Raw genomic sequence first — 13,784 nt, 5'->3', positions numbered from 1 at the left:
CCGTAAAAATTACCCTAGAAGTGCTAAAGCCTTCAGCATTCTTCTAAAAGTGAAAAGAGCACCAAAATCATGGATTCGTGTGTCATCTGCAAGTGAAAACACTTTAATGCACAGAAAGTGTCAGGGTGATGAAAAATTAAGTCCACACAGTATGCATAACTGAGAAGAGGCTTGTGATTTCCTTCCATTCTCCTCCCCTCTCTTCCTTCTTCCTTTTTCTCCTCACTGCCCCTTCTGTTACTGAGAAACATGTTCCATACAACATAAACAAGGAAGACCGATTCTCCTCGGCATTGTTTACCTTCCAGACCAGAGCTGTCTGATCTACTACCTGGCTTCAACCTCTCACTCACCTTTTCTGACAAACTCAAAACAGCGTGCTCAGATGAATGCAGAACCAGGCATCAGATTGTGAAGAGAGCAAGAAAGACCCCTGCCGAGACGAGCTGACAATCTCAAAGAATTGAGGACGTGGCAGAAAGAAGAAGAAGAGAGGGAATTAAAGGACCATGGATGGAGAATTCCTGAGTTGGCTCGTGGAAAGGCTTATTGGACTGCAAACCTCAGTCAGAGTCAAAAGATATTAACATGGTGCTTTATATAACTTTTGAGGGCTTGTCTTATCCTCCTCTCTTGCCCATTCTCTTAATGCGTCTGTAGTGTGGTTGGTTAAAAAGCCACCTTTTGAGGAACATTAACACCTCTCCTCTGAATCTGTCTGTATGACAGCTGAGCATTGTTCTTATCATTCTAGTGCTCTGACACTCCGCCAGAAAACTGAAGTGCACACAAAGGCCTTTTGCATTCCCAGCCCCTACGGCATGGGAGGGCGACTGCAGCCACACTGTGCAGGGAAGCCTGCTATAATTCTCATGCTACATAACAGAGATTACAAAAAGAGCAACACTGTTTGCACTCCGCTGCAGTCTTTTTCTCTCTCTCACAAGGCTTTCTCTTGTCCTTACTTGATATGCGGCATTTGTTGAGTTAGCCTGGAAATATTTATACATTCAAGACAAATCTTTTATTAAATGTGTGGCTACATCTATAAATAATGTATTTCAAATTATTATGTGAAAGGCTGAATAAATTGCAAAATTTAATAAACAGCTTGAAATAAAGACACTGAAAAGTAGCAGCCTCACATAATGGAACTAAATTATCTTGTTTTGTAGACTTCTAAAACTGGCTTTCATTCAACCACTAAGGGTATTTTTTAAATCTTAAAATTGCTTTAAGATATTTAAATTTTATACTGAAAAGAAAAAGCAGAGTGTCTGATGAGCACAAGACTAAGGTATGAGATTCTGTTAATAGCAGCATTCCTCAGCATCTGCTTAATGCCAGACTTTGTGTAACATTGTTTATGGTGTTGGAACAACAGAATCTGAAATTCATTTAGCGGTTCCTCCTCTCACTGTCGCACGTATAAACTGAGCACTGGAGCCAAACCACATGTTGTTACTGCTGTAGCCCAGGGCCGCCCTAGCAAGCCTCAAGAGCACATGGCGGATTTGCCTTTCTGAGTGTCTTCCAGGGAGGAGGGACCCTGCAACTAACAGAACGTGAATTATGGCATAGCATCTGCCCATTATAAAGGACTACCCAACATGCACTGAGATCACTGGTCAGCCGCTGCAGATGATTGGCCCGTTGCCTGTCTTCTGACCTTGTAGCGGGCATCATGGGCTCTCCAGAGCTGAATGAGAGCTTCCTTCATTATGCTTGTGTTAATCATCAGCCCCTGGCCTGCCGACACTTTCCGCCTGAGAGGCTTTATCAGGAGGAGCAGTTTCATGCTCTCGCAGTGTCCCTTTCAAGGGTGTCTGATTCACTGCTGTAGCCGATGTTCCTTAAATTGAATTTAAAAGCTTCTGGAGGCCTTATATGAAATAATAATAGATTCATGTCGGGGAATATTGAGCTTTGAGTTTTGAATTTTAGGTCTTCACCTGGGGATCATGAATATAACCACAGAAAGCTACCAGGTACCTGGTGAAGCCACAGTGTACGCCACGTTAATCCTACTATGCAGCATTCCACATGGCTGCTTTGAGTTAACATGTGTCTGGTATGTGTTTCACAAGGTCCACTGTATGCCATGCTCATTACCCAGATCAAGCTTTTAACAGAGGTGCAGGGCCCCAGGAGCCTTTCAGTCTATGGAGACTTTAGTTACGAGACTGTGAAGTTTTTAGACTTGTTTCAGTATGAACGTTTACCATTTGGTAAAACAGGTGATCTGTGTGAATTGTAATATACAACAGCATTAAATGATGAAATAAATACTGCTTAGGGTAGTGGGTTTGGATAGTAGAGGTGGTGATGGAGGTGTGCATGGATTTGTGTTGTTTCTTTGCACTTAGTAGCTATATTTTACTGCATATTCTACATGCTTTGTGAATTGCATTTTCCGTTTTCATTTTTTATCAAGAGTAGGAGGGGTAATTTAAAACTAGGCATTGAAAAGGCTCTTCAAGTTTAGAATATTCTGTCAACCATTATTCTGTTGAAACTCTGAACACAGATATAGGCTAGCTAGTTTTGCCTTTTCTGAATGAGGCACAGAGAGACTCAGTGTTGAGAGCACTTTTCTGGTAATTAAATGTTGTGGCAGAAACAGACCACGAGGGACTTCTGCAGCATCTATTTTCACTTGGTGAGTGTTTTTCAGTCTGAAATTAGTGGTGTTGTAGCACTATAAAAGTGCTCAGACATCTGTTGGCTATGCTGGGAGGTTTTTTATGTTTGCAATGACACATTAAATTAAGTCCTTTGCTCCCATGTCTTGTTCTGAGCGTGAGTTTTTGGCAGAGCAGCCCAAAAGAGTGAATGCTTTGTTTCTTTGTCAGTTTTGTGCCAAGATCTTGCCTTAGATGTGGTATTATATGTCCAATAAGTCATTTAGTATCCTAATTTGGGTACAAGTGAATGTGAGTGTGTGTGTTGTAGTGTATATGTAAATAGTTGCTTTGCCCTTGGGTCAAGCTGGACTTGGGCCATACTTGGATACTCCGCCCCTGCCACCTTGGCACTTTGCCCCACCTCCTCATGCAGGAGTTGGCACTATACTAGCCATCTTCCTCTCCACACACACAAGCCTGGTCATCAGCTGAGCCTGGCATGGTCACAGCCTGCAGTGTAAGGAATCCTTGTTGCCTTATAAACATTCAGTGGGAATTTCTCAGAAACACTGAATAATACGATTTCAGATAAATGCCTAAATGATCAAAAATGATCAAAAATAAAAGTTTGGATTGCTCGGAGCCTAGAACTGATTCAAGTTTAAAAATGGACACATAGCCACAAGCACAAGATAACAGCTGAATCAGGGTCCTTGAATTATAGGACTAGTCATGGATCAGTATTTTACATATTATTTACCTATAGCCATTATTTTCCCACTTGCGTGACAACTAGTATTTCCACAGTTCAGTTTCAGTTGCTTTTCTTACATCTCACAGGGTCTAGACCCATTTAGGGAGCAAACGCAATTGATTGTTATAAAATATAGAAGCATTTTTATTCAAGGAAACACAAAGCAGTATAATACTACCAGGTGCATTAAAAGATTATATGCATTCTGCTCCTAATCTGGTTTTAAATAAGATGAAAATAATAGCACAGCTGTTGGAGAGTATATTGCATCACTGGATTAGTGATATATTAGAGTTTCTATAACCAATTATGCTGTTTCATTAAACTCTTTTGGGAGCCTAACAAAGGTGTTTTTGAGGAAACACTTGTTATTTTTCAAATATGAGTACAACTATAATATACAGCCAGCGTCAGAAGTATTGGCATTCTTGGTAAAACTTAAATAAATGTTAGTCAAAATGTAATTAAAATAAAATGTACTTCAATTAAAGATTAGATTTCTTTCATATTTCAATGTGAAATTAAGCTAATTAACCACAAAGATATTTTTCATAACCTTTTCTTTGACCCATCTTTACCAAGGGTGCCAGTCATTTTGAAACTGACTGTAACAGCACGTGTTTGCCTGTTTTAATCACTGTGACACTCATCAAATATACATCAGATATACATCTTTTTGAAGCTTGAATGTTTATAAACCTTCCATTCATTTAGGTGAATATTTATATTTCAATTACTGATGTAGATGTCACTGCACATGTGTCACAAGTTTGTGTGAAGAGTTTTGAGTGATTTTTGCTGGAGATATGGTTCACACAACATGTTCTGACAGAGCGAACATAACTATGTGGTGAGACAGCATTTTACAGTGTGCCTCACACATGCATATGTGTGTGTGTGTGTTTGTGTGTGTCTCAGGGCTGTGCCCATGTCCCTAAAATGTCCCCACCCACAGATTCTTTGCGTTCAATTAAATATTTAATTTGTTTGACATGTTTGACATGTTTGTATTCAAATTGTGTGTGTGTGTGTGTGTGTGCGTGTGTGTGTCTCAGGGCTGTGCTCATGTCCCTAAGATGTCCCTACCAACAGCTTCTTTGCGTTCAAATTTTATTTGTGTGACATGTTTGAATTTTATATTCAAATTGTGTGTGTGTGTGTGTTGAGTTAACTGGACTTATGTGAAAGAACTCATAAATAACAGCACATTCAGTAGGTGTAATATAAGCACAACAGAAAATGAAATATGATTTCTACAAATGATCATTGGTTTCCGTCCGGCTGATTAACAACCCGGACTGCCAGCCGTGAAGGATGCGAAAGGCTTGGAACTGCGGTTACGATATTAGGAAATGGCTGCCATTATCCTGTGCTACTCTGACTTGGAAAGTGAGAGATGAAAGAAGGGAGGCAGACTGTTAAAGGCCTGTCTGAGTCTGGGTCTCTGAGTGCATGAGACTCTAGTAGCCTTACTGACCTCCCATCACACTTAGACACACACGCTCGCCGTCACCCCCCCGCCATGACCCCCCCTTTCACCATGGGCCCCCTGTTGTGTCATTCACAACTCTCCTCTCTCACTCCCTCTCTGTCTTTCTGCCTCTCTCTTGAACTTTTCCTTTACTTCTTCTCCCCGTCTGCCCCCTCCCAGTCTCTCCTCCTCTTAACTACTTGTGTGGAGTTAATGGACTGTTTTGGCTGGGCTCCAGCCGCTGAGTGTCACCTCATTAGTGTTCTTCCAGACAGGAGCTCTGTACGGTGGAATGTCATTGGTTGCCACCCAACCCCTCGCCCTCTTTCGCACTCACCTCCATGAATGGGGAAATGTGCATGCATAATTAAATCTATAGTCTCACTCTCTCTCCCTGCACCGTTCTCTCTTTCTGTGCCCACCTCCCTGCCCGGCTTGCGACGGCTACAAAAGGACTGTTGGCTAGTTGCCACAGCCGAGGCCGAATCGGCCCGGACCTCCCCCCACTGTCCCACGACACCGCGCACACTCATGCAAATGGGCCGCTCACTCAGCCAATCAAGTAACAATACACATCCAAGTGGCATGCTGTCACTGGGAAGGAGAGATACCCTGATGAGATGTCATACAATTTCAGTCAATGCAGTCTTTACTACTGCTATAAATACCCTGCAGACAAGCACAAGAGGGTAGGAGCTGTGTGCTAATCTCCCTACATAATGTCCATGCTGTTGCAGGCATATCAGTGTTAAAAAGAAATTGAAATTCAAAGTGGCACTTGTGGATTATTGAATTGTTTTTTTGATAATCCGTGTTCTCAATGTATTAAAGAAGTTCAGGAGTTATCTACTGGGATGCACTGATAGCATTTTCACATTTTCAATAAAATAATAATATTAGGGCTTGGTGTATCAGCCAATAAACGATAATGAATAAAAGGTTACTTATATATGTCACTGAGTTATACAAAACATCATGGCTGCGACGGCAATGTGCTTTAAGAAAAGTTGTGTCTTATATTCAAAGACCTGTGTTGTGTCAGGCAGCATCACACATGCATTTGATTATGCTAAAAATTTTGGGCAATTTATTTTAAAATTAGAAATTTGTTTAGTAACAGATTATCTTCTTTACTGATCTTGATTTTTAGTCCTGAGCTTATTGACGGCTGTTGATCATTTCGAACACTTCACGGTCCCAGGTGCAGATTGCATAATGTAATGAGGTACAGCCATAGAAAATTCAATGTTAATTTTAGATGCACAAGTTGCGTTTTGCTCTGAGCCTCCTCATACACCTCCACAGTGCATCTCTGGTTAGCCGTACAGTCAAGTATAACACATTTGCATTAGTGTTATTAGTAAGTGTTATTGTGAAGTATTATTGTAATGAGTAGAGAAACATCTTCAAGTTTATACAAATCTCGCCGCCTAGACATACTACTACCAGACATTTTGAAATGACCTGCATGATTGAAAACCCCCATATACTCATTTCCATAATCTGTCTATGATTTGGCCTTTGGCTGCGGTGATCTGTGCACGCTCTGTTCTGCTTTTGTGACTGAGATGTGAAGGCGCACGGTGTGTGTCACTGTGACACCATGGTTTGACATGTGACTGATGAGTCTCTGTGGCCTCAGTGTTGGACTGCCAGGGCAGACATATGTAAGGCAACAAGCGCTGCATGACGCTGTGTGTCAGACTGTGGTGGCCTTTGTTAACACACAGACAGATCAATAATGCGACTTTGTCCCTGTCAGAGCGTGCACCTATACTTGCATATGAGAGAGTTTGCTTTCTCTGACACTTCTCTTTTCATCATTGAGAGACGTCATGGAGTAGCATAAACACAAACACACGCTTGTCTCTTTGCATGCTTTTTCTTTCTCTTGTTAACACTCCCTATCTCTTTGTTTATATTTTAGATGCCTGTCTTGTTCTCCCACCACTGTTTTCAGCTTTCCCGCTAATCCACTTCTAGCCCACTGCACCCTTTCTTATTTTACTAAAATAGTAAGAGTTAAAAAAAAATACTGTAAGTAAATAAATAAATAAAATACTAAAAGTTTTTTGTCATGAACACACATGATGAGAACAACTTTTACGGAACATAGTGATATGTGTGCAAGCACTTTAAGTAAACAAAAAAAATGCAAGTAGTGTGTTACGCTTGATGTGTTATGGCAGCTTTGGTGTTTTTTGCTAGAATGTGGTTTGACATCTATGGAATCACATAAATAACTGGAAAACAGGCAGTTAAACTCATTTACTTTCATTGTGGCTAGAAATTACATTGTACTGGGACATTTCTGGATAAAAACAATTACACATAATTGTAACATAAATATAAGGTCAGGCCTGTGCGGTTGGATAAAAAGGTTTATTTTAAGGTCATGAAAACACACAACGTGAACAGCTTTTACTGATATGTGTAAACATCAAAAATGCAAGTAGTATGTTATGTTTGATGCTAAAATATGCTATGTCCAGAATAAGAAAAAGCTTTAGTCAACTGGAAAACAAGCATTTATGGAAATATAATTTACCTTTTTTGGCTTAAAATAATGTCGTGTAGAGACATTACAGGGATAAACACATAAAGAAAAAATATAATTACGAAGATATAAGATAAAACTATAAATCTCAAGTCAGAATCTTTAAACCCTTAGCGTTCATTGACTCTTCCATTTTCATTTATCTCAGACACACATGTGAGATAGCGTGACTACATTGCAAGATGGCTGCCAGTCTGTCTTTGTTCAGCTTTCAGAACAGATGCCCATTGGCTTTGGTGTGCCCACTATTCACACCCCGCGCAGGCGATGCGGCTTTGGCACCCAAAACGCCACGACAGGCTTCCACTCTCACTCTGTCTCACTCTCCGCGAGTGCCAGGATGTTTCCTCCGTCTATCTCTGTTTAGGTTATGGCTCATTCTGATAAAGGGCCTGGTGTTTTGTCAACAAGAGCTGGGTCTAAGACAAAAGAAAATGACAGAGGGAGCATGGACGAGAGTGAGCGCTGGTGAAGAAAGCAAAACGATAAGGGTGTTGTGAGAGATCTACCAAAGGGCCGATATGGAGCAGTAATTGCAGAGTGCAAGACTGATTGTGAAATATGTAGACACTGATGGGAATGTAAATACAGGCTGATTGAGATAGACAAGAGAGATGGCGAGAAAAAGAAAGTTAAACAGTCATTCGCCAAGATCCGCCTCGGCTGATTTGTGAGTGTGTGTTGAAGTCACAGCCGTGTGCTGTGAGGTAATGAGTGCTCAGCCCAGCCAGCACCAAAATACTGATGACTGAATACATACACACACACCAAAATACAGAGAAAAACGGACATACACACATTCAGCCACAGGCAGTATTTACACTAGTGCAGCTGCATTGCTCAAAACATTTCAACCAGGACAGCCCACAATTAGGAGATATTTCTGCCTCTCTCTCTATTCCTCCATGGTTGGCCCACAAGAGAGAGAGAGAGAGAGAGAGAGAGAGAGGGAAAGTAGAAGGAACGAGGGAAAGAGAGAATTCTTGGCTAAAGCCTGGTTTCCTTGGCAAGCGGAGCAGTACGTGTGCAGCCCTGCTCACTTTCTAAAATGGCTGCCAGACGCCTCCTCCTGAAATGTCGACGGTATGCATGTTCCTTGTCGTTCAATGCGCGTGTAAGCGTGCATGTGTGCGTGTATGTGTGTGTGTATGTGTGTGTGAGATACAGCCCAGTCTTCAGCCAGCAAGGAAAAGTTGCTAAAGTATGTGATAGCTCTAAACAAAACACAAAACAGAGACGAGAGGCCGGATGGGTTGCACAGGGATCGTGCCAAGTATAGGAGTGTGAGTGTGTGTTTATGTTTAGGTAGAGTGGGAGGTGTGTTTCCAGAGAAAGACTGCTGGAGAAAGAAGTTTTTTTTCTGCAAAGGAATTGGAAAGGAATGATCATTATATAATTAGATGACTTGTATGAAAAGAATGCTGAGCTGGGTTGCACATCGGAAACTGATAGATGGAATCAGAAAGAAAGAGGAAAGAAGATTGTCCTGTGAGTGTGTGACTCAACACCTTCTGTATTACAATTACAAGAGGGAAGATTGTGAGTTTGGACATGCCAGTCAATTCTGGGATTTTAAGGGGTTAATCTAAAATTTAGTCACAGTTGAGAAAGACAAAATAGTCTAGGTCTTCATGCATGTTTATCTCATAGTGAAGCAGAACAAAGCAAATTGGAATTTATGCACTGATTTTATTTTCTCTTCTTTCTTGTGCTAAATAAATGACTTACAAATTGAATTTGATTTACAAAATAGAAATAGAATATTTCAGAACTCGGTTTTCTAAATGTTTTCTAAGGGTTTTATATTGTGGCACTACTGTTTTTCTGACTACTGATCTTCAGGTTTTTGTTTTCCCACCCCTATAATAAAGCATTTTTAAAAAAAAATATATAATAAAGCTTTTTGTTCACTGTAATATGTATATGAAAACAACAACAAAAAACACCCTTGCATGCAAATGGTTCATTATATGATTAGATAATAGTCTTGGACAGTAATAACATGCATAAAATGATAAATTATATTAAAAAAAATACAATAAAATAGTACAAACATTAGTTCCAGTATATCTTCACTGTATGGAATAGGATAGAACAGAATTGAACTGGATTTTTTGCTCTTTAGTCTTCTCTCACACTTTGCTTCCCTGCTAGTTTGTTTGTTTAAACATTGACATGGCTGTTGGGTGCCAAGAAGTGTGCTTGGAGAGGTTCTGTGTGTTTCAGGTATCTGTGTCTCACTCTCACAAGTACACACACTTACAACACACACACACATACACATTCAGCACCGCCCTGGCCAAACTGTTTATGTGCGTGGCTTACAGACGTTTATTTTTAAAGTGTCCCATACATCTGTTTCTTTTCAAATGCTACATTGCAAAGGCATGTGTACCTCTGTGTAACTCTGCATAGAAACACACACATCTGGACACACAGGCGTCACCTTATAATTACATTACAGTTATGTGAAATTATGCATTTCATGTTAGAAATAGTGTTTTTATTAAACAGGCATATATTTGTGGTTTACTTCTCACATACAGTTAGCGTGTACGTGTGACAACAGCTGTGGGGTGTGTTTCTACAGTATTGGTGTGTGTCCATGGTCGTAATGAAAAATGAGTCTGGACCATTTGATGTCTAAATGCCAGAGCCAGCTGCTCTATTGTTTCGACTTTAATCACAGTAAACAACGCTATGCTAGAATGCACCTATAGATTCGAGCCATTCTATTTTCCTTCCCCTCTTTCTCTCTGTCTCCATCTTTCTCTTTTTCGGACGCAGTAGGAGGTGTCTTTATCCAGACTGATGGATGGCGTATAGTGCATATGTGAAGGCTGATCGGCAGGGAAGGGGGATGGGAAGTTGGCATAGGAATTGGCACTGTCACACAGCCAGCTTGCACCAGTCCCACCAATCAAAGACCTAATAGTCTAGTCAGGCTTTACACTCTTAAATCCTACATAATATAGATGTTCTATTATCTGGAATATTCACACAACTTTGAGATGAGCTGAAGTACAGATCTTGAGCAGCTCCATTCTGTGTATGAAAGGCGCTATACAAAATTTATTACTAGCACTATGTTGTAGTGCTCTCCCTTCGTTCTCTCAGAAAAAATTTTCTTTTTCTGTTTTCTTTCTTAACATATAGTGCTCCCTCCTTCTCTTTGTCATTGTTGAGCCGGAGCCAAGAACATTCCATTTGTGCAGCGCTGTTGAATGGTCAATTTTTGCTTTGGGGGTGGGGGGGTAATAAAAGTTAAACTTCGTACACAAAGAAAAGCCGTTCATCAGCTGTGCAAGCGCTTCTGAGACTTTATATGTATATCTCTTCTTCATGCTTTCCCTCGCTTTCTCCCACTGCGACAAAACTTATGGAAGAAGGAGCAAGAGTGTTGTTCTGAGCAAGGCTATCTGAGTTCAATGTCATTCTTACTCTCCATGTTAGAGATCATATCATTTTGGGCTTTCTTGCAGGGCCCCTCAAACATGTGTGGCTCTTTGTGTTGCGTGAGTGCATGTGTGAAGAGTGTGTGTAAATCACAAGGCTGGGTGACACACACTCAGCTGAAGCAGTACTGAACTCAGAGCTATGTTTAGCTGATCTCTTTAGTGCTGTTTTGGGTACACCCAATCAGCTATTAATGACAAATCTAATTAAACCTACCAGTCAACAATTGTAGTGTTGGATCAGAAATGGAAGATCCCACAGCTTTAAAAAAAAAACAAAAAAAAAAAAAACCCACACGGTCAGTGGAATTCTGCGCACCTGCCTCCTGAAGGTCGTGTAAGGTAACATCATCAGTCAGGATTCGGTATATTGAAAGCACACCCTAACGACATGCTGGATTCTTCTCATTTTTTTCATTCCCCCTCTCCACTCCTTCCTCTATATCTCCCTCTGTACTGCGTCTGCATTATGTGATGTATGGTCATGCACTGGATCTCCAAAAGCGAATTTTGCACGTGTGTGGCTGTTCAAGAAAAAAGACACTCCTTTGATTTGTTTCGCACAGAGCACATTTTGTGTGTTTCCTCTCTCTTCTTTCTTACTTTCTTTCTCGTTCCTCCATTCTGGAAAAAAAACATGTTTCTGCACACATCTGGCCTGGCCTGTCAGGACTGAGCTCCTGCAGTCTTTCCCAGCGAGGATGAGGTGGGGGTTGGGTGGGAACCATACAATAACTGCCATCATGTACAAAATAGATTAGGATTTGCATATGAATTTAATACTTTTAATTAAAACGTATACTGTTATGATGGTCGCTTGTTTTTACCTGACAGATTCATTTGTGTATAGTTTTTTTTTATGCTGACTGCTTTTCCTAGAAGACAAATTAGCTTTTTATTGCCAAATGTCAGTGCCTCCATCCTAAGAGTCAGCTTTGGGTGATGATAATCAAGGATTTCACTAATTTCCCCTTGCCAGAGAAACAAATAAAAAGCTCTAGAAAGCAGTAAGAGCTTAACAAATAAAGCTGAAGGGAATGGAAGTGGATGATAAATGAGGGTAATGTAATCTGCGCTGCCACTGCTCTTTGAGCCACTCAGTCTGTGTTTTGTGTTCTAATCCACGTTCTTTATATTTGTTTACAGACTCGCAGCAGTCAGGAAGTCCCAGTAACAATGAGCCTGGCAAGAACCCTCCAGGTATCACACACACACACACTCACACACACATCCAGTGTAGAAAGGCTTTTTTTTTTACCACCTTAAAAAAAATCACTCAGTGACAACACCACGGGTAAACTGTGACCAGTTTTGGTCACATCAGTCAGGTTTCAGAACACATCTTCTACACTGTAATAAAGGAAATATCAAAACTCAGTAGAAAAATGTTTATTTCACTGTTTGTGTCCACAATCGTATTATCTGAAACTTAGCTCAACCCACTTGGCACAATCTCAGCATGTCATATCCCTGAGAAGGACGTTTCCTGATGCATACATCAGTTTATGTGTGATTATCATATACATGTTAATTTCCTTTATAAACTATACTTATAAACCACACTTACTAGCGTGTTTTTTTTTCGGCGAGCATTTGTTCTCAAATAATAAAGAGCAATAAACGATAAAGAAAAGTTAATCCAAAACTTTTCTGTAAAAGTCTTTCTCTTGAGAATGTTTTCACAGTCAAATAAATACTTTAATTCTGACATCATCCAAGAACTAGATTTTTGGTTTTATGAAGTATGCAAACTCGTGCGCATTTAATTAAACAAAGCATAATGTGCATAAATAAATGCTTGAAAAATTTCCAATACAAAAATACTTGAATCTGCATTTAGCTGGTGACAGCCTGATTGTAATATTTCTTTATTAAAAAAATATACTCTATTCACCTTACGTGTGTTGCTTTAAACAAAAAAGCACAGTGCTGACAAATTCCATGTGATCTCCCAGCTGCTGGGAACAGGACACTCTCAGAACTCAGCCGGAAGGAACCATTGATGAGATTTGCAGGGTTTTGAGTGAGAAGCTCCAATTGTTCTGCTTAGAAACATCCAGGAGAATGCTAATGGGGCTGAAACTGTGTAATGGAACATCCCACATGTATCAGTCAAGAGTGTGTGTTAGTGTATGTTTCACATCCTGACTTTTAATTTATGATCCAGTGTGGGAATCTTTGGGATCTCTGACTTCTTACTGACCTAGCAAGACCCACACTGAGGCAGCTGTTTTGGTGGCAGCTTCGCAGCTGGCAGTCTTCTCTTGACTCTCCTGCGTTAAAAAGGAAAAATCCTAGAAAACACTACAAGAAAAAAAATTGTGAATATGCACTGTTTAGTTTCACTCAGTAAATTGTGTTGAGACATTTATTTGGCTTGGAACTGCAGTCAGTCTTCTAAATAAACTGAAGTCACCCTTAAAGCCAACTATGTTACATTTATAATTTTAAAGGAAAAATAGAAATGTCATTTCTTAAATGACAGAATGCCTGACAGATTGCAGTTTATGTCGCTGGGTGTATGCTGTCATCGGGGTGTAGGCATGGAGAGGAAACACACCACACACCAGCACACCACACAGCTTTTCTTTTACCCTTCACATTTTTCCTCTCAGTTTTTTTTTTGTACTCAGATGATGCTTGCCATGTAATGTGCAAAGAATGAGATCAGTGATGCATAATTAGCTGTTTACCGCAAGAACAGGTTTTTCATCTTATCTTGCTTAGTGAAGAATAGCAGTGTGGTCATGACTCATGCCTGGCAGTGCTACTAATGCTGGTGGTGCAAGTTCAGCTGGCCTACGTATCCCATCATCCTTGTGCTGAGCTGTAGAGGATAGTTTGCATTCACTGGACCGTATTTAGAGTTTGCGACTTAAGTTCAAAAGTTACATTAATATTTATGCAGGGAAACTTACCCCTT

The 13,784-nt window shown here is 40.3% G+C and overlaps 1 protein-coding gene across 7 annotated transcripts in view; it reads left to right on the top strand.

The window, feature by feature from the left end:
- LOC113540206 (nuclear factor 1 B-type) overlaps positions 1 to 13,784 on the top strand; it is a 92,361-nt gene that overhangs the window by 43,316 nt on the left and 35,261 nt on the right. For all 7 annotated transcript variants that reach the window (XM_034303547.2, XM_026936518.3, XM_026936522.3 and 4 more), the window contains exon 3: positions 12,008 to 12,061. In XM_034303547.2, the coding sequence (XP_034159438.1) occupies positions 12,008 to 12,061 (54 nt within the window). The remainder of the gene's footprint in view (positions 1 to 12,007; positions 12,062 to 13,784) is intronic.

The sequence above is a fragment of the Pangasianodon hypophthalmus genome, chromosome 4, assembly GCF_027358585.1.
Source record: "Pangasianodon hypophthalmus isolate fPanHyp1 chromosome 4, fPanHyp1.pri, whole genome shotgun sequence".
NCBI classification, from domain to species: Eukaryota; Metazoa; Chordata; class Actinopteri; order Siluriformes; family Pangasiidae; genus Pangasianodon; species Pangasianodon hypophthalmus.
Note: the sequence above shows the minus strand (reverse complement) of the source record. Positions and strands in the feature narration are given on the sequence as shown.